The sequence below is a fragment of the Lucilia sericata genome, unplaced genomic scaffold (assembly GCF_015586225.1).
Source record: "Lucilia sericata isolate MDLA Ls3-8-SP2 unplaced genomic scaffold, ASM1558622v1 Contig000226F_arrow, whole genome shotgun sequence".
NCBI lineage: Eukaryota > Metazoa > Arthropoda > Insecta > Diptera > Calliphoridae > Lucilia > Lucilia sericata.
Genome location: NW_023994253.1, coordinates 73,709 through 95,756, shown reverse-complemented (window position 1 = coordinate 95,756; position 22,048 = coordinate 73,709). Strand labels below are relative to the sequence as shown.

At 29.2% G+C, this 22,048-nt stretch overlaps 1 protein-coding gene across 7 annotated transcripts in view; it reads right to left on the bottom strand.

Annotated features, from left to right (window-relative positions):
* The window catches only part of LOC119602393 (low-density lipoprotein receptor), a 292,767-nt gene extending 272,404 nt beyond the window's left edge, over nt 1-20,363 (bottom strand). For all 7 annotated transcript variants that reach the window (XM_037953892.1, XM_037953891.1, XM_037953894.1 and 4 more), the window contains exon 1: nt 20,230-20,363. In XM_037953892.1, coding sequence (XP_037809820.1) covers nt 20,230-20,254 — 25 coding nt within the window. In that variant the 5' untranslated portion in view covers nt 20,255-20,363. The remainder of the gene's footprint in view (nt 1-20,229) is intronic.
* Between the last annotated feature and the right edge of the window lie 1,685 nt (nt 20,364-22,048).

Sequence of the window (22,048 nt, the reverse complement as noted above, 5' to 3'; positions counted from 1 at the left end):
AGACTATAGACTAGACTATAGACTAGACTATAGACTAGACTATAGACTAGACTATAGACTAGACTATAGACTAGACTATAGACTAGACTATAGACTAGACTATAGACTAGACTATAGACTAGACTATAGACTAGACTATAGACTAGACTATAGACTATACTATAGACTAGACTGTAGACTAGACTATAGACTAGACTATAGACTAGACTACAGACCAGACTATAGACTAGACTATAGACTAGACTATAGACTAGACTATAGACTATAGACTAGACTATAGACTAGACTATAGACTAGACTATAGACTAGACTATAGACTAGACTATAGACTAGATTATAGACTAGACTACAGACTAGACTATAGACTAGACTATAGACTAGACTATAGACTAGACTATAGACTAGACTAGACTAGAGACTAGACTAGACTAGACTAGACTTGACTATAGACTAGACTATAGACTAGACTACAGACTAGACTACAGACTAGACTATAGACTAGACTATAGACCAGACTACAGATTAGACTATAGACTAGACTATATACTAGACTATAGTCTAGACTATAGACTAGACTATAGACTAGACTATAGACTAGACTATAGACTAGACTATAGACTAGACTATAGACTAGTCTATAGACTAAACTATAGACTAGACTATAGACTAGACTATAGACTAGACTATAGACTAGACTATAGACTAGACTATAGACTAGACTATAGACTAGACTAAAGACTAGACTATAGACTAGACTATAGACTAGACTATAGACTAGACTATAGACTAGACTATAGACTAGACTATAGACTAGACTATAGACTAGACTATAGACTAGACTATAGACTAGACTATAGACTAGACTATAGACTAGACTATAGACTAGACTATAGACTAGACTATAGACTAGACTATAGACTAGACTATAGACTAGACTAATAGACTAGACTATAGACTAGACTATAGACTAGACTATAGACTAGACTATAGACTAGACTATAGACTAGACTATAGACTAGACTATAGACTAGACTATAGACTAGACTATAGACTAGACTATAGACTAGACTATAGACTAGACTATAGACTAGACTATAGACTAGACTATAGACTAGACTAGACTATAGACTAGACTATAGACTAGACTATAGACTATACTATAGACTAGACTATAGACTAGACAACGAATCAAGTTAAAACATTTTAAGAAACATAAATTCTTAATAAAATTGTCCTCAACATGTTGCGAATTAATTTCTTTATATCAAACAACATGTTGCAATGATATCTAAACTAACCTACTAAACCCAACATGCCACTCCAAAAATATGTAAATAATAAAAACACCAAACCAATTTTAAAATAAAAACCAGCTTTCTCTGTGGCAAGTAAGTATTTTAAGCTTAAATTTTGAAGTACACATGTCTAGATCTAATAGTGAATTTAACACCTGCTGAGTGTATCCACACATAAATACAAGCAACAATAATAACAGCAAAAAATTTAATATATTTTTGTACAAGGTGTCGCCCAATTGTCTAAAGACACATTGATATGAAAAGCTCTAAAGATATAAAAGAAATAGTATGTTAAAAGATAGCTGAAGCGTAGAAACAGAAAACCTTTCTATATGATTGAAAAAAAATTGTCAATAAACTGTGCTATTACAGAGTAAAGAGAAATTGAAATGGGGTTGGTGAAAATAAAATGCAAGGGTTTTCTTTTATTGTTTTTTTTTTTTTTTAAATTGTAGGCAACGTGTGAAATAGTACGTTTTGTATGTCAAGGCAAAAGACAGACAGACGGACAGATAACAATGGTTTGGATTTTGGAAAAATAGTTAAACTTGAAATGGAAAAAAAAAATCATTTAAATCAAAATAATAAATCAACTAGAGTGCTTAAAAAAGAATTTAAATAGTTTACATTTTGAAACTGAAAACAACTGTACTTAAAGTTAATAAATAAAGCGTTAGCAACATGTTGCTAGGAATTTCTTTTAAGCAAAACTTACTTTAAATAAAAGTTAAGATTTTAGCTTTAATAGTCTTTTAGTTCAAAATTGCTAGTCTTTACTAGAGACAACATGTTGCCAGAATGGTTTCCTTTGTAGCGCATCATGTCGTTAACATATTTACTTGCAACATGTTGCTAAAAATTTTAAGTGTTAAAATTTAGAAAAATTGAAGAAAACGTTGAAGTGCAATTTAATTAAAGTAAAACTTTGCTAAATTACAATGTTTAGCAACACTTTGCCAAGAAAAAAATTTCATTATTCTTGCAAAAATATGAATATTTATGTATATTATTTACAAATAAAAAAATCTAAATAAATATCTTGCTAAATCATAAGATTGCGGATCATGTTGCCAAGAAAAATTTTCACTTTTCTTACGAAAATATTAAGATTTTTTACTGATTTTTTTTGATTTGATTTCAAATTATGTATAAAACAATATTTTCCTTTAGATGTTTTTATTTCATTTTAAAACTTTTTATTTGTTCTCAACATGTTGCTAATGAAATGTTTATTAGTTTTCAATTTTTGACTACATATGTTTTAGTGTGTTAATAAATTTAACTTATTTGTGTGAAAAACTTTGATGATTTGTAGAGAAAATGTTTTGCAACATGTTGCTAGAAAATAAATTTATTTTCAGCTAGTTGCTAAGTAAATTTAAGTATTTTAAACATAACAAAACGAAAAAACTTTGAAGTTAAAAAAATTTCCACCAACATGTTGCTGAAACATTTTGTTTAAACATGTTGCCAAGAAAAAATTTCTCCTTTTTTAGCAAAAACATGATTTTTTTTAAAAAAAACTTTAAATCGCATAAAAAAAACTTAAAATTTATGTTGACGATATGTTGTTTTAAAATTGCAAAACCATTTCAAACCACTTCTTGCCTTTATTTAACCTTGAAACTTTTATAATTTAACTGCTTTAAAACTATTACATAAATTGTTTTCAAGTTTCAGAATTTCTTGGTAAATTTGTTTTTGTTCTAGAGCATTATGCCTGTGGTACCACATGTTGCAAGAAAACCATTTCTTTTTTTTTTTCTATAGTTCTAGTTGCTTTTTCTTATTTTAAAGTTTAAGTTTTTCTTTTTCCGTATCATTGCTAAAAGGCATAGGAAAAAAGGCGTTTCACCAAAAAAAAGAGTTTTAATTAAAACAAGCTAGCCTAAAATGCCAGATGTTTTTTTTTAAGAAAATTGTAAGAAAAAGGACTATTAACTTCTAAGGAAAGAAAATCTTCTTCTATATTTTATAAAATGAAAACTTTTGTTAGACACTGTTTTCATTTAAAATTAAAAAAAAAATAAATTAAAAATTTTATGTTCTGTTCTACATTCTAAAAAGCTAAAAATAATTGCAACGGAACTTATGTTTTAGAAAATTACTTTTTAAAATGCCTGTGTTCCAAACATTTACAAAATTTAATATTTTTTAATAATATCAAGCAAAAGGAAAACGAATGGAAAAGGATGTGCAAAACTTAAACAAGGTACAAGTATATAAATGGCGGTATTTAAACACAATTTTCAAAAATAAAAAAACACACAACATTTATACAATTCTAAAAAACGTAACATACAAATAGGCACCAGGGTATAGGATAGAGGTTTATAAGGATTCTATGTACATATATTTGTGTGCCTCCATGATGATGATGATGATGGCAAACATCTGTGTTTCTATAGAAATGTGTTTTTGCAGCACAAAAAAATATAACTTTTTCTTTTTCAATTTGCTATAAATACCTATGTATGCAAGTTGCCACCAGCTGCAACAAGAGATGATGCATTTTATAGAACAACAACAATAATAATAACAAGACTACCTTTATATAAAAACAATGGAAAATATATTTAGAATTTCCTTTTTTTTCACTCTCGAACTGATTTTTTGTAAGAAAACTATATAAATGCGTAAGTTTGTATATGAATTTTACTCATACACTTGTTAGCGCTTGTTGTACCCGTAGAGTGAGCACTTGAGTCAAGTTATGCACTCCAACTGCTGTACAAAAATTATTTGATTTCTCTACTAAGGTGGACGGTCATTCCGTAACAGAAGAAAATTCTCAAAATTTATTTAAAATATTACCCAAAAATTAAAGAATATTTAAGAAACCCTTGCAATATTTTAAAAAACCTTAACATCTTAACATAATCCATTACATTTGCCTTAGTATGACCTAACCCCTTAGCAACAATTTGCTGTTTGTTAGCTGGTATGAGTACACAATTACAATTGCAGCAATCAAGGATAAATATGTAATCAAATTCTATAGATGTTTATGTAAGTGAATATGCTGGTGTTTAACTGCAACAATTTTCTTACAATTCTAAAAATGTTCTTGAAGGGAAATAAAAAACTAATAAAATATAAGTAATAATAAAAAACGACCTTTAAGTGAAATTAAATTTTCTGAATATTTTCAACAAAAATTAGATAAATATTAAAAATTAAATTCTAGATCAAATTTAGTTATAGTTAATTCTAGTACAGTGATGTTCTAGTTCTGTTCTAGTTCTGTTCTAGTTCTGTTCTAGTTCTGTTCTAGTTCTGGAACAACATTTTTATTGTGAAATAATTAATATTAATATAATTAAAATGTCCTGAAAAAAATTTAAAAACAGAAACTTTTCATTGTAATTATACTTCAAAAATTGTTGTGGCTTTAAGTTACACATACACAGATATAAGTATCCTTACACATCCCCATCCATGTACTTATACTTATAGAAAATGTCGACTTTTCAGTCATGTCTGCTAGTGTTTATAGAGTTTATCAACGGTCATAATGTCTGAACTAAGACGGATGTGTGTGTAAGTGAAATCTGCTTCATTTGTATCCTGTACATTTTAGCTTGATACCTGTCTAGCTAGTAGCTACTGTGCTGAATGCCTTAAAGCATACTTTAGTGTTCAGTTCTAATTCAAAAAAAAATTACTACCACTAGTTAAGTACTAGAAATAACTGAAAATAACAAAAACCCTGGAAGAAGAAATGAACAAATTCTTTAAACATGTTTTTTTTCTAGTTTGAGGTTTGACAAAAGAATAGTTTATGAAACAGAGAAGAGAAAAAGTTTAGGAACTAAAAAAACATTTCAATTTATAACTATGATTAATAAATAGTACAAAATGTGCTAAAGTTTGTTCCGCCTGTGTACTACTGAATTCAACTGCCATTGTATTTGTAGTTGTTACAGGTAGTTTTAGAATATGAATTGTAAGTAATAATACCTTTAAGTAAAAACCACTTCACTTTGTTAAAATTCTTGTGAGGTTTTTCTTGTTTTGTTCTCTTGTTAGAAATCTAAAGTTTTACATAATTGCAGAGAATTGCTAAAAGTTCTCGGCAGTTTTATAAGGAGGTGAGGTCTAGTCCGTGTTACAAGTGCAGAGCGGAGTCAATTGTATCTTTAGTATCACCAAGTAATCTAAAAAGTAATGAGTTACTCCTTAATCAGGGAGTTTGTAGTTTGACATAACACACTCATGACTGCAGGATTTAATATCCTGACCACTATAACCAACCAAAAAGTTAGAAGGAGTAAAAAAACCAAAGAAACCTATAACAACTCCTTAAAGAAAAAATAAAAAAATGAACAGGATAATAAAAGATCCCAAATTTAAAACTATTAAGACTATACTCTCAAAAAAATTAATTTATTAAGAGAAAAACCAAAAAATAATTTAAAATTAATGATTTTAAGATTTCATCTAAACAATAATGCTTAAACGGGAAATGACAAGAAAAGATCCTTCTTCATCAGAATTAGTATGTAAAATTAAAATTAGATAAATGATTAAAAAGAGGTGTATCCATTTATTTTAAATCAAGATTTTATAACAATTGTAGTAAATTTTCTTCAATTTGCAAAAAAAAAACTTTCATGGCAATTGGTTTTTTTATGGCAACCATAATCAAACTGTTGCTGTTTAAGAAAAATACGAGCAAAAAAAATCAAACATTTGCCACAATGCAAATGTTTAACAATTCATTGGCAAATAGTGGAGGTGGTACTAAAATGGCAATGAATTGCAGATTTAGGAAATTTTTACTACTTAACTCTCCTTTTTTTTTTTTTTTTTCTTTTTATAGTCATAAAATATTGCATGATAAAATTTGATTATCAAATATTTACTTACAAATTGCAAATATACGATAAGGTGGGTGGTTTTCTTAGAGTAATAAAAATGAAAAAGGAATTTTATTAAGAAAAGATTTGAATATTTAATAGTTTGTTTTTTTTTTTTTTTTTTTTTGGCAGAAAAAAAGGATTAAAAATTAAAATTGTTCCAAAATTTAAATTAAAGTTTATGATTTTTCTAAACAAAAAAAAACTAATTTTTAGAAAATTTATTTAAAAAAATCAGTGACTACAGATTATTCCATAGATTTCTAGACTATAGATCAGTCTATAGTCTTGACAATAGATCAGTCTATAGAACAGTCTAGAGTATAGATCAGTCTATAGTTTGGACTATAGATCAGTCTATAGTCTGGACTATAGATCAGTCTATAGTATAGAGTATAGATCAGTCTATAGTCTAGACTATAGATCAGTCTACAGTATGGACTACAGATCAGTCTATAGTATGGACTATAGATTAGTCTATAGTCTGGACTATAGATCAGTCTATAGTCTGGACAATAGATCAGTCTATAGTCTGGACTATAGACCAGTCTATAGTATGGACTATAGATCAGTCTATAGTCTTGACAATAGATCAGACTATAGTCTGGACTATTGATCAGTCTATAGTCTGAACTATGGATCAGTCTATAGTCTGGACTATAGATCAGTCTATAGTCTGGACTATAGATCAGTCTATAGTCTGGACTATAGATCATTCTATAGTCTGGACTATAGATCAGTCTATAGTCTGGACTATAGATCAGTCTATAGTTTAGACTATAGATCAGTCTATAGTCTAGACTATAGATCAGTCTACAGTATGGACTACGGATCAGTCTATAGTATGGACTATAGATTAGTGTATAGTCTGGACAATAGATCAGTCTATAGTATGGAGTATAGATCAGTCTATAGTCTGAACTGTAGATCAGTCTATAGTCTGAACTATAGATCAGTCTATAGTCTGGACTATAGATCAGTCTATATTCTGGACTATAGATCAGTCTATATTCTGGACTATAGATCAGTCTATAGTCTGGAATATAGACCAGTCTATAGTCTGGACTATAGATCAGTCTATAGTCTGGACTATAGATCAGTCTATAGTCTGGACTATAGATCAGTCTATAGTCTGGACTATAGATCAGTCTATAGTCTGGACTATAGATCATTATATAGTCTGGCCTATACATCAGTCTATAGTCTGGACTATAGATCATTCTATAGTCTGACCTATACATCAATCTATAGTCTGGACTACAGATCACTCTATAGTCTGCACTATAGATCAGTCTATAGTTTGGAATATAGATCAGTCTATAGTCTGGACTATAGATCATTCTATAGTCTGGCCTATACATCAGTCTATAGTCTGGACTATAGATCAGTCTTGACTTTAGATCCGTTTTTTAGATCTTATATCTGCCTGATATTTTATATTCTCTATTTCTATTCTTGCAGTTATTGTTGCAATTTAAAGAAGAGTTGCCACAAAAGATTTTCTAATAGCCAGCCATTGTGTAGGAAAAAATAAATCACAGCAGGGGGGAAACGAAATGTTTGCATAGGAAAATACCAAAACAGTGGAGCCTCTATAAAACTGCCAACACACATTTTTGGTAAAAAATTCAATTTGTAGCGCATTTTATCAATAACTTTTAACTGTTAAAGAAAATATTTTTTAAAAGTTAGAATTTTTCGAAAAGTTCTTTTTAGCTAGATTTTACTGTTTGTTCTGCAATTTTTTCAACTGAATCTGAACAGGCATTTTTATGCAATTTTTTCTTTTGCATATTAATGTTTTTACTACTATTTCATTTGTAGGAATTTTTAGAAAATATGTCTTTGTTTCGTTTTTTCTCTTAAAAGAGGGAATATAGGAAAAAAAAATGCAAAAGTACCAAAATCACCTGAACAGTAGGACATTTAGGAGCCTTCGTTAGATCTAAAAGTTATCTGAAAGCTTAAAAAACTTTTATACATTTTTCCTCCTTCTATTAAATTTAAATTATCTTTAGGTTACTGTGTCACTCTATTACAACAAACTTATCGACAGAAAAAAAAAGAACTACAACTTTAGAACATCAACAAATATAAAAGAAATTAACTATTTTCTTTTTCGTATATTTGTTCTCCTGGAATTTTTTTTTTTTTTTTCATTCATTTAACTCATCATTCATTCATTATTTCATTCATTTTCCTCTTTTTAAGCAATCATTCAATTGTATATTAAATTGTTACACACTAAAAGTAAAAATGAAGCAAAAGTAAAATATTTATAAAAAAAAAAAATACTAAATAAATAATGAAAAAATATATTCATCAGTTTCAGTTGCTGGTTCTCGATACGGCTCTGTTGCTCTATTTTTCCTCTTGTAACAATTTTTTAAATGCATTTGGAATGTTTTCTTGTTTTTTTAAACTATAGAAAAACTACAGGGAAAAATATGACGACAAAAAACTACTCATGTTTTATATACTTTCAGGCATGATATATATGAATATAGAGAGACAGACGTATGGATAGATGGTTGCCAGGGCAAACATAGAAATATTGAGAAAAATTTACTAAATGTAATTCAAATAAGGTAAAGTTTAAACAAATGATTAAAAATCTGAAACATTAACTAATATTTTATAAAGCCTTAAGTTATGCTATGAATATTAACCCTAAGAATATACTACAGTTATACAATGCAACACAGCGAACTCTATTAGCAAATTCTCGAAATATAAAGAAATCTAGGGAAATTACTCGAACTAATCTTGATACTTATTCAAATCTTCTTTAGTATTTATTTATCGCAAACAAAAAACTACCTTCAGTCTCATTCTTTTCTCATTTATTCTTTTGTAGTTTTGTGTCAAATTCATCTTTCATTTTAGAAGTGTTTTTTTTTTTCTATTAAAAATACGACCAGAGTATTATACACACAGCTCCATTTAGGTTTCTTATTTTTTTCAATTCTATTAAGAGTTAAATTTATAAATAGCTTTACAATAGTGATTGTTACAAAAAAAATTGAACGAAAAAAATGTTAAATTGATTTACAAAAAAAAAACGTAGGAAAAAAGACAAAATGTTGTAAAATTTATTACATGAAAGCAGGAAAATTGAAATGAATTGGAATTGAATATTTTAAGAGAGAAAAAACTAAAAAGGGGGAAATAATGTTATTAAAACCAGAAAAAAAAGGTAAAAGATATAAATAATTGAAGGTAATTTAGTGGTAAAACTAACAAGGGGTAAGAAAAATCAGGAGAAATTGAGTAAATTTGAAAAGTTTGGGGAAATTTATTAAAAATGGCAAATTTTCAGGAAATTTACTAAAAATTGCAAAAAATAAAATAGAAAATTGTTATAAAATTTATAAGAAATTTAAAATTGTTCAAAAAATTATTAAAAATAGCAAATTTTCAGAAAATTTCTTTTAAATAGCAAATTTTTAAAAAATTTCCTTTTAATAAGAAATTTTCAGAAAATTTCCTTTATGTAACAAAAAAATATCATTCATATAAATAATTTTCAGAAAATATCCTTCAAATAGTAAATTTTGAGAAATTTTTCCTTCAAAAAGTAAATTTTGGGAAATTTTTCTTCAAATAGTATTTTGGGAAAATTTCCTTTATAGAAAATTTTTAGAAAATTTCTTTTAAATTGCAAATTTTGGAAAACTGTAAATTTTAGGAAATTTTCCTTCAAATAGTAAATTTTGGAAAAATTTTCTTTAAATAGCAGATTTTGGGAAATTTTCCTTTCAGTAGCAAATTTTGGGAAAATTTCCTTCAAATAGCAAATTTTGGAAAAATTTCCTATAAATAAAAAATTTTGAAAAAATTACCTTAAAAATTTGTTCTTCTAACATGAAATTTTGGGTAAATTGTCGGAAAATTTCCTTTTAATAGCAAATGCTATTTGAAAATTTCCCTTCAAATAGCATTTTTTCAAAAAAAAATATCTATAAAAATTTTTGGAAATTTTCCTTCAAATATTAAATTTTGGGAAGTTTTCCTTCAAATTGCGAATTTTGGGAAATTTTCTTCAAATAGCAAATTTGGGAAATATTCCCTCAAATAGCAAATTTTGGAAAATTTTCTTTCAAATAGTAAATTTTGGAAAATTTTCCTTCAAATAGTAAATTTTGAGAAAATTTCCTTCAAATAATAAATTTTGGGAAATTTTCCTTGAAATAGAAAATTTTGAAAAAATTTCGTTCAAATAGCAAATTTTGGAAAAATATCATTCAAATAGCTAAATTTGGTAAAATTTCCTTCAAATAACGAATTTGAGAAAATTTCCTTTAAATAGCAAATTTTGGGAAATTTTCCTTCAAATAACAAATTTTCACAAAATTCCCTTCAAATAGCAAATTGTCGAAAAATTTACTATAAATAGCAACTTTAGGGAAAATTTCCTTTAAATAGCAAATTTTGGGAAAATGTCCTTCAAATAATAAATTTTGGGAAAATGTCCTTCAAATAATAAATTTTGGGAAATTTTCCTTAAAATAGAAAATTTTGGGAAATTTTTATTCAAATAGTAAATTTTGGGAAATTTTCCTTCAAATAGTAAATTTTGAGAAAATTTCCTTCAAATAGTAAATTTTGAGAAAATTTCCTTCAAATAGCAAATTTTGGGAAATTTTCCTTGAAATAGAAAATTTTGGGAAAATTTCCTTGAAATAGGAAATTTTGGAAAAATGTTCTTCAAATAGCAAAATTTGGGAAATTTTCTTTCAAATAGTAAATTTTGGGAAAATTTCCTTCAAATAACAAATTTTGGAAAATTTTGCTTCAAATAGTATATTTTGGGTAATTTTGCTTCAAATAGTAAATTTTGGAAAAATTTCCTTTAAATAGCAAATTTTGGAAAAATTTCCCTTCAAATAGTAAATTTTGGGAAATTTACTTTCAAATAGCTAATTTTGGGAAATTTTCCTTCAAATAACAAATTTTCACAAATTTCCCTTCAAATAGCAAATTGTCGAAAAATTTACTATAAATAGCAACTTTAGAAAATTTACTATAAATAGCAAATTTTGGGAAAATGTCCTTCAAATAATAAATTTTGGGAAATTTTCCTTAAAATAGAAAATTTTGGGAATTTTTATTCAAATAGTAAATTTTGGGAAATTTTCGTTCAAATAGTAAATTTTGAGAAAATTTCCTTCAAATAGTAAATTTTGAGAAAATTTCCTTCAAATAGCAAATTTTAGAAAAATTTCCTTCAAATAATAAATTTGGGAAAATTTCCTTGAAATAGTAAATTTTGGAAAAATTTTCTTTAAATAGCTAAATTTGGGAAATTTTCTTTCAAATAGTAAATTTTGGGAAAATTTCCTTCAAATAACAAATTTTGGAAAATTTTGCTTCAAATAGTATATTTTGGGAAATTTTGCTTCAAATAGTAAATTTTGGGAAAATTTCCTTTAAATAGCAAATTTTCGGAAAATTTCCTTCAAATAGTAAATTTTGGGAAATTTACTTTCAAATAGCAAATTTTCGGAAAATTTCCTTTAAATAGCAAATTTTCGGAAAATTTCCTTCAAATAGCTAATTTTGGGAAATTTTCCTTCAAATAACAAATTTCCGGAAAATTTCTTTCAATAACAAATTTTTACAAAATTTCCTTCAAATAGCAAATTGTCGAAAAATTTACTATAAATAGCATATTTAGGGAAAATTTACTAAAACTAGTAAAATATTGGAAAAATACTATTTTTATTTCATGTTATTTTTCTTCTTATATTTATTATTAGTTCTCCCTTAAACTCCTTCTTAAATAAAATGATAAAAAGGAAACAAATAAAAACGTTTGTAAAAATACTTCCACCTCTTATTTCTTCATGATATTTGCTGAAAAATAACTTAGGGGTTTAATCTTAAACTAAGGTTTCTTACGATATTACTGCTTGAATGTGAAGAAAGTTAAAGTGATATAATTCTTTCAATGCTAAACAACTACTAACACTTTGAAGTAAAAGCTTTTTGCTCTTTTTTTAGGAAAATTCAAAAAAAAAAAAAACAAGCTAAAGGATACAACGAATATTTTAAGCCCTATAGCTGCTGTTTTGTGAAAAAAATGCCAAATATATCCCAAAATAAACAAATATTGGAAACTGTAAAAGTTACTTAAGAAAGGACAAACTAGTTATCCTTGTGAAGGCTATAAAGGGTATTTCTTTACATAATCACGTGTAAACCATTATGAATGAATGAGAAGATGATAAAAAAAAGGAAAACAACTTTCGTTTTATTTGTCTTTACTATGGTTATTTGCAGGTTTGACTCTATATTGAAACTTACGAAAGGGAGTAAGAAATTGTAACAATAGAAACAACAATAAAATGGCTTTAAATCTATTTAATATTACCATAGAGATTTAACTACAAATCTACTCATTTTTCTAGTTTTGTTATATTTTACTAACAACTAAATACTGTTTTGGAAGGTTACAAGATAGGAAGACAGAACTGCTAACACCCTACTGTGAGATTCTTAAGAAATTCTATATATTTTTACTATATATTACAAATACTTTGTGTTCCTGTTTTTGGTTACTTTCTCCTTTAGGTTTCCTCTTTTTTTGGGAGGGAAATTAAACAAAATGCATAACTGTTTTGTATAATAAAGAAAGATTGGTTATACGCCAAGGAGCAGTTAACAAAGAAAATAAATATAAATGCTCTAACTTGCAGCTACTGGGAAGAATATTAAAGATAAGCTTTACAAATGGTTTAAGTTAGAGTATATTTACACTTATTAGCAGCATTTCATACTTAAGACTTTAACAAAAATTTGCTATTTTAGAAAAGTTCTCTGAAGATTTTTTAATTTCAGGAAAATTTGCCATTTAACAAAAATTTGCTATTTTAGAAAAATTCTCTGAAGATTTTTTAAATTCAGGAAAACTTGCCATTTTTAGAAAATTTTCCGAAATATTAGCTATTTTCTACAAATTCTAGGAATTTTTAGTAAATTTTCTAAAACGTTTTTTTTTTTTCAAAACTCTTAAAGTAAACTCAATTTGCTATTTAGAGAAGTTCTCTGAAGATTTTTTAATTTCAGGAAAATTTGCCATTTAACAAAAATTTGCTATTTTAGAAAAGTTCTCTGAAGATTTTTTAATTTCAGGAAAATTTGCCATTTTTAAAAAATTTTCCGAAATATTAGATATTTTCTACAAATTCTAGGAATTTTTAGTAAATTTTCTAAAACTTTTTTTCCAAAACTCTTAAAGAAAACTCAATTTTCCCTGTAATAAAATCATCATGGCATATTTGATTGTTAACATCATGTAGTAGTTGTGTTAAGAAACAAATTTTGTTTCCTAAATGAAAATGTTGTGATCATTTTCTCAACTTACTACAACACACTTATAATTATACATACAAAAATTCCTAAATTTTCATTTAACTAACAATACAAATGAAAAAGTGGATTCCAATGAAAGAAGTAAGAAATTTGAAGATAACAAAAAAAAAACATGGACAACAAAATATAATCAAGGCATAAAAGCACAAACATCGACATTCACAAGAAAAAAAACTAATAACAACAACTACAACTTAACAAAAACATTCATAACATTACAATATGTAAAACCAGTAGTAGTACCACTTCTTTGAATGTGTATTTTTGCACAAATTCAAAAAGGACTTCTTTCTAACTCAAACGACAATTACATTTCCTGTAACACAAACACTTATGCGAATGTGTGTAGATTCATCTTTATATCCCACACGTTGTATGATTTGCTGAAATGAGAGAAAAAAAAACAACAACAAAAAACTTCCCTCAAAAACCTACTTGACTCTTAAGTAGTATATGGTAGTAGTTGTGTACTCCCCATCCTACTCATTCAATTGGGTTGCTATTTTTTCAGTGCTAAACAGTTTACAGTGGAACTAATTTTAAAAAAATAGCAGAATTTTGATAAATTTACTAAAAAAATAGCAAATTTTCGGAAAATTTCTTAAAAATAGATCATGACTAGAACAGAACCAGAGCAGAACTAGAACTGAACTAGAACAGAACTAGAACAGAACTGGAACAGAACTAGAGCAGAACTAGAACAGAACTAGAACAGAACTGGAACAGAACTAGAACAGAACTAGAACAAAACTAGAACAAAACTAGAACAGAACTAGAACAGAACTAGAACAGACCTAGAACAGACCTAGAACAGAACTAGAACAGAACTAGAACAGACTAGAACTAGAGAACTAGAACAGAACTAGAACAGAACTAGAACAGAACTAGAACAGAACTAGAACAGAACTAGAACAGAACTAGAACAGAACTAGAACAGAACTAGAACAGAACTAGAACAGAACAGAACTAGAACAGAACTAGAACAGAACTAGAACAGAACTAGAACAGAACTAAACAGAACTAGAACAGAACTAGAACAGAACTAGAACAGAACTAGAACAGAACTAGAACAGAACTAGAACAGAACTAGAACAGAACTAGAACAGAACTAGAACAGAACTAGAACAGAACTAGAACAGAACTAGAACAGAACTAGAACAGAACTAGAACAGAACTAGAACAGAACTAGAACAGAACTAGAACAGAACTAGAACAGAACTAGAACAGAACAGAACTAGAACAGAACTAGAACAGAACTAGAACAGAACTAGAACAGAACTAGAACAGAACTAGAACAGAACTAGAACAGAACTAGAACAGAACTAGAACAGAACTAGAACAGAACTAGAACAGAACTAGAACAGAACTAGAACAGAACTAGAACAGAACTAGAACAGAACTAGAACAGAACTAGAACAGAACTAGAACAGAACTAGAACAGAACTAGAACAGAACTAGAACAGAACTAGAACAGAACTAGAACAGAACTAGAACAGAACTAGAACAGAACTAGAACAGAACTAGAACAGAACTAGAACAGAACTAGAACAGAACTAGAACAGAACTAGAACAGAACTAGAACAGAACTAGAACAGAACTAGAACAGAACTAGAACAGAACTAGAACAGAACTAGAACAGAACTAGAACAGAACTAGAACAGAACTAGAACAGAACTAGAACAGAACTAGAACAGAACTAGAACAGAACTAGAACAGAAACTAGAACAGAACTAGAACAGAACTAGAACAGAACTAACAGAACAGAACTAGAACAGAACTAGAACAGAACTAGAACAGAACTAGAACAGAACTAGAACAGAACTAGAACAGAACTAGAACAGAACTAGAACAGAACTAGAACAGAACTAGAACAGAACTAGAACAGAACTAGAACAGAACTAGAACAGAACTAGAACAGAACTAGAACAGAACTAGAACAGAACTAGAACAGAACTAGAACAGAACTAGAACAGAACTAGAACAGAACTAGAACAGAACTAGAACAGAACTAGAACAGAACTAGAACAGAACTAGAACAGAACTAGAACAGAACTAGAACAGAACTAGAACAGAAACTAGAACAGAACTAGAACAGAACTAGAACAGAACTAGAACAGAACTAGAACAGAACTAGAACAGAACTAGAACAGAACTAGAACAGAACTAGAACAGAACTAGAACAGAACTAGAACAGAACTAGAACAGAACTAGAACAGAACTAGAACAGAACTAGAACAGAACTAGAACAGAACTAGAACAGAACTAGAACAGAACTAGAACAGAACTAGAACAGAACTAGAACAGAACTAGAACAGAACTAGAACAGAACTAGAACAGAACTAGAACAGAACTAGAACAGAACTAGAACAGAACTAGAACAGAACTAGAACAGAACTAGAACAGAACTAGAACAGAACTAGAACAGAACTAGAACAGAACTAGAACAGAACTAGAACAGAACTAGAACAGAACTAGAACAGAACTAGAACAGAACTAGAACAGAACTAGAACAGAACTAGAACAGAACTAGAACAGAACTAGAACAGAACTAGAACAGAACTAGAACAGAACTAGAACAGAACAGAACTAGAACAGAACTAGAACAGAACTAGAACAGAACTAGAACAGAACTAGAACAGAACTAGAACAGAACTAGAACAGAACTAGAACAGAACTAGAACAGAACTAGAACAGAACTAGAACAGAACTAGAACAGAACTAGAACAGAACTAGAACAGAACTAGAACAGAACTAGAACAGAACTAGAACAGAACTAGAACAGAACTAGAACAGAACTAGAACAGAACTAGAACAGAACTAGAACAGAACTAGAACAGAACTAGAACAGAACTAGAACAGAACTAGAACAGAACTAGAACAGAAACTAGAACAGAACTAGAACAGAACTAGAACAGAACTAGAACAGAACTAGAACAGAACTAGAACAGAACTAGAACAGAACTAGAACAGAACTAGACAGAACTAGAACGAACTAGAACAGAACTAGAACAGAACTAGAACAGGAACTAGAACACGAACTAGAACAGAACTAGAACAGAACTAGAACAGAACTAGAACAGAACTAGAACAGAACTAGAACAGAACTAGAACAGAACTAGAACAGAACTAGAACAGAACTAGAACAGAACTAGAACAGAACTAGAACCGAACTAGAACAGAACTAGAACAGAACTAGAACAGAACTAGAACAGAACTAGAACAGAAACGTAGAACAGAACTAGAACAGAACTAGAACAGAACTAGAACAGAACTAGAACAGAAACTAGAACAGAACTAGAACAGATAGAACTAGAACAGAAACTAGAACAGAACTAGAACAGAACTAGAACAGAACTAGAACAGAACTAGAAACAGAACTAGAACAGAACTAGAACAGAACTAGAACAGAACTAGAACAGAACTAGAACAGAACTAGAACAGAACTAGAACAGAACTAGAACAGAACTAGAACAGAACTAGAACAGAACTAGAACAGAACTAGAACAGAACTAGAACAGAACTAGAACAGAACTAGAACAGAACTAGAACAGAACTAGAACAGAACTAGAACAGAACTAGAACAGAACTAGAACAGAACTAGAACAGAACTAGAACAGAACTAGAACAGAACTAGAACAGAACTAGAACAGAACTAGAACAGAACTAGACCAGAACTAGAACAGAAGTAGAACATAACTAGAACAGAAAAAATATATTTTTAATAGCTATTATTTTCATTTGTCCCACTGTATTTTATGTTCTGTTACAGTTTTGCAACTCCGCAGTTTTATTGTGTATTAATTTTTTTTTCCTTTCATATGATTGTTATTTTGTAATCATGAAAATTTGTGGCCTTTTGAAAATTCATTTTGAATACCAACTCTTAAGCACACATGCACTCACACACACAAATGTATGATGAGTCCTAAACAATAGTTGGCCAACACTACTTAACACGGGCATATACACTATTACAACAGCCCAATAAAACAGGCAACTGTTTTGTTTAACAAACATTTGATATTGTAGCTGCTGAGTGCTCAACAAAACACTGACAGAAAAGTTGTCACAAAACATTCTTAAAACAAGAAAAATAATCTAAAAAAATATTTCACTACTTTCAAAGAAATCATAGTTTTTTCAAGTTTAAACAGAAATTTTAATCCAACAAGATTTCTCTAAGTGTCTAAACAGTACCTCTTCCCATTTTTTTCCTTTCCCCAACTTACTTTATTTTATCATTTATTTTATTTCCACTTTGTGGTCAAATCTCTGTGGTATAGAAAAGAAATCCAAAAAGAAAATAGCTTGGAAAAAAATTTCCACAAAAACAAAATCAGTATGAAAAAATTACAAATTCTTTATAAACATTTTGACGCTTAATTTTATATGTTTGTGGTCAACTTAACAAAACTATTTGCATAAAAGAAAAATTAACATAGAAAAATTATTAATTTTATGCTATTTTACAACCAAACCTAGAAAAAATGGCGAAAGGGATTAAAAATATGAAAAATTTTCACACTAGCCACAAAACCGAAAAAAACTTTAACAAAAATCCCTGATGACACATTGATGTGCCAGGATAATTTGAACTGTGAAACGATAAGCTGTTTACAAAAGCATGGCTGGTAGAACACAGTGTAGAAAGTTAGTAACGAAACAATTGTTGTTGTAGTAAAAAGCTTAAGGGATTAAAAGTTAAAAAGTTGAAAATTTACTTGATTTTTATATATTTTTAAAAATTGTATACAAAATGAGATAATTATGGAAAATTAACTAAAACTTCCAGTCTATAGTCTAGTCTATAGTCTAGTCTATAGTCTAGTCTAGTCTAGTCTATAGTCTAGTCTATAGTCTAGTCTATAGTCTAGTCTATAGTCTAGTCTATAGTCTAGTCTATAGTCTAGTCTATAGTCTAGTCTATAGTCTAGTCTATAGTCTAGTCTATAGTCTAGTCTATAGTCTAGTCTATAGTCTAGTCTATAGTCTAGTCTATAGTCTAGTCTATAGTCTAGTCTATAGTCTAGTCTATAGTCTAGTCTATAGTCTAGTCTATAGTCTAGTCTATAGTCTAGTCTATAGTCTAGTCTATAGTCTAGTCTATAGGTCTAGTCTATAGTCTAGTCTATAGTCTAGTCTATAGTCTAGTCTATAGTCTAGTCTATAGTCTAGTCTATAGTCTAGTCTATAGTCTAGTCTATAGTCTAGTCTATAGTCTAGTCTATAGTCTAGTCTATAGTCTAGTCTATAGTCTAGTCTATAGTCTAGTCTATAGTCTAGTCTATAGTCTAGTCTATAGTCTAGTCTATAGTCTAGTCTATAGTCTAGTCTATAGTCTAGTCTATAGTCTAGTCTATAGTCTAGTCTATAGTCTAGTCTATAGTCTAGTCTATAGTCTAGTCTATAGTCTAGTCTATAGTCTAGTCTATAGTCTAGTCTATCGTCTAGTCTATAGTCTAGTCTATAGTCTAGTCTATAGTCTAGTCTAGTCTATAGTCTAGTCTATAGTCTAGTCTATAGTCTAGTCTATAGTCTAGTCTATAGTCTAGTCTATAGTCTAGTCTAGTCTAGTCTATAGTCTAGTCTATAGTCTAGTCTATAGTCTAGTCTATAGTCTAGTCTATAGTCTAGTCTATAGTCTAGTCTATAGTCTAGTCTATAGTCTAGTCTATAGTCTAGTCTATAGTCTAGTCTATAGTCTAGTCTATAGTCTAGTCTATAGTCTAGTCTATAGTCTAGTCTATAGTCTAGTCTATAGTCTAGTCTATAGTCTAGTCTATAGTCTAGTCTATAGTCTAGTCTATAGTCTAGTCTAAGTCTAGTCTATAGTCTAGTCTATAGTCTAGTCTATAGTCTAGTCTATAGTCTAGTCTAGTCTATAGTCTAGTCTATAGTCTAGTCTATAGTCTAGTCTAGTCTAGTCTATAGACTAGTCTATAGTCTAGTGTAGTCTACAGTCTAGTTTATAATATAGTATGTAGTGCGGTCTGAAATGTACATGCCTGCTACACATACATACTTACATATGTATGTATTACGTATAAGAAATTTGAAACCTTTACTTTTCCAAAACAAACTCAAATAAGCGGAAGTTTAAAAAAATATGTAAATGTAAGAATAATATAGCAACAATTACAATTTTTATCCAACAACCTGGCAAAATTCCAGTTGAGTGCTATTGAAAGAAATGCTGAAAATAATAGACTCTCTGAAATTCGTAGTAAATATGATGTAAATAATGAAAATATATGATAAAGATTGAATGAAGTGGCAGACGATAAAAGTTGAAAAACATTGACGATGATCAATTTGCTGCTTTACAACAGGCTACTTGTAATGCCACAAGTTGTTGTAAGTGCAAACAAGGTAATTTTAAACCTCAATATAGGCTTTTCTGTGTGTGAGTGTATTCATGAGTTCGGAATAAGTGGAGACATGTAAAAGTTTTTGTTTGTAAAATATCAAAAGGGAATTATAGTTCAACTAGGTTTTATTTATTTTCCAACAGGCTTTTGAATGCTCAAGTAACTTACACTCATAGTACAGGTAAGTAAATATGTAAGTTAGTAGGATTTAATTTGATTTGATTCTTTTGGGCAGAATATTTATAGGAATATTTAATTTTTTTTTTTAAATTCCTTTCTATAAACTTTTGTTTACTGTTTAAATTCTATGTTAAAATTAATCACACTTACCTCTAAATTTACATTCCGTAATCATTTCATCACTATGATCGGGACAATCAGATTCACCATCACATAAAAAACGTACGGGTATACATTGGCCAGTTCCGCATTTAAATTCTTTTTCGCTGCATTTTGAGGATAAAATTCCTGAAAAAACACAAAACAAACTAATTAAAAATAAAGAAAACATTTTAAACAAACAAGAAAATTATAACAAAATTGTTTAATAATTTTGGAAAAATAAATATTTTCAAAAATTTCTCAAAAACAAAAGGACATTTCATGCCTTTTAACTGCCTCCCAACAACATTTAAGGCCATTTAAAACAAACTCGCAATATAATTTTTTTCAAAAATTAACCAATTTTTCATTGCAATTGTTTTTTGTTCTCCTCTATGTTCTTCCAGTTCAAATCTCCTTTTCGTTTTGCCTTCAACATAAAAAGTGTAACAGTTTGCTGATGCTTTTTTTCCAATACATTTGAACTATGTATTTGAATAGAAACTGTTTCTCAACTAAATGAAGATTTTCTACAACTTTACATCCGTTTTATCACTTCCGGTTTGACGCCGGTTTAAATTGACACTTTAACAACTAACGTGACTTGGGAGGCAGGGAACACAGCAACAAAGGCACTCAAGGAAAATTTTTAAGGCAAAAAAATTAAAAACGAAGAGCAACACAATTCTCAACTTATAATAGAACATTTTGTTTTTGCCCAAAAAGAAAAAATAGGAGAAAAAGGATTAAACTGGGTAAAACAACAGCAGGCCCTTTATTTAACTCCAACGCTTTATTTATAGTTATTTTGTAGTTGTAGTTCAGTTCTAGTTCAGTTCTAGTCCAGTTCTAGTTCAGTTCTAGTTCAGTTCTAGTTCAGTTCTAGTTCAGTTCAAGTTCAGTTCAAGTTCAGTTCTAGTTCAGTTCTAGTTCAGTTCTAGTTCAGTTCTAGTTCAGTTCTAGTTCATTTCTAGTTCAGTTCTAGTTCAGTTCTAGCTTAGTTCTAGTTCAGTTCTAGTTCAGTTCTAGTTCAGTTCTAGTTCAGTTCTAGTTCAGTTCTAGTTCAGTTCTAGTTCAGTTCTAGTTCAGTTCTAGTTCAGTTCTAGTTCAGTTCTAGTTCAGTTCTAGTTCAGTTCTAGTTCAGTTCTAGTTCAGTTCTAGTTCAGTTCTAGTTCAGTTCTAGTTCAGTTCTAGTTCAGTTCTAGTTCAGTTCTAGTTCAGTTCTAGTTCAGTTCTAGTTCAGTTCTAGTTCAGTTCTAGTTCAGTTCTAGTTCAGTTCTAGTTCAGTTCTAGTTCAGTTCTAGTTCAGTTCTAGTTCAGTTCTAGTTCAGTTCTAGTTCAGTTCTAGTTCAGTTCTAGTTCAGTTCTAGTTCAGTTCTAGTTCAGTTCTAGTTCAGTTCTGGTTCTGTTCTGGTTCTGTTCTGGTTCTGTTCTGGTTCTGTTCTAGTTCTGTTCTAGTTCTGTTCTAGTTCTGTTCTAGTTCTGTTCTAGTTCTGTTCTAGTTCTGTTCTAGTTCTGTTCTAGTTCTGTTCTAGTTCTGTTCTAGTTCTAGTTCTGTTCTAGTTCTGTTCTAGTTCTGTTCTAGTTCTGTTCTAGTTCTGTTCTAGTTCTGTTCTAGTTCTGTTCTAGTTCTGTTTCTAGTTCTGTTCTAGTTCTGTTCTAGTTCTGTTTCTAGTTCTGTTCTAGTTCAGTTCTAGTTCAGTTCTAGTTCAGTTCTAGTTCAGTTCTAGTTCAGTTCTAGTTCAGTTCTAGTTCAGTTCTAGTTCAGTTCTAGTTCAGTTCTAGTTCAGTTCTAGTTCAGTTCTAGTTCAGTTCTAGTTCAGTTCTA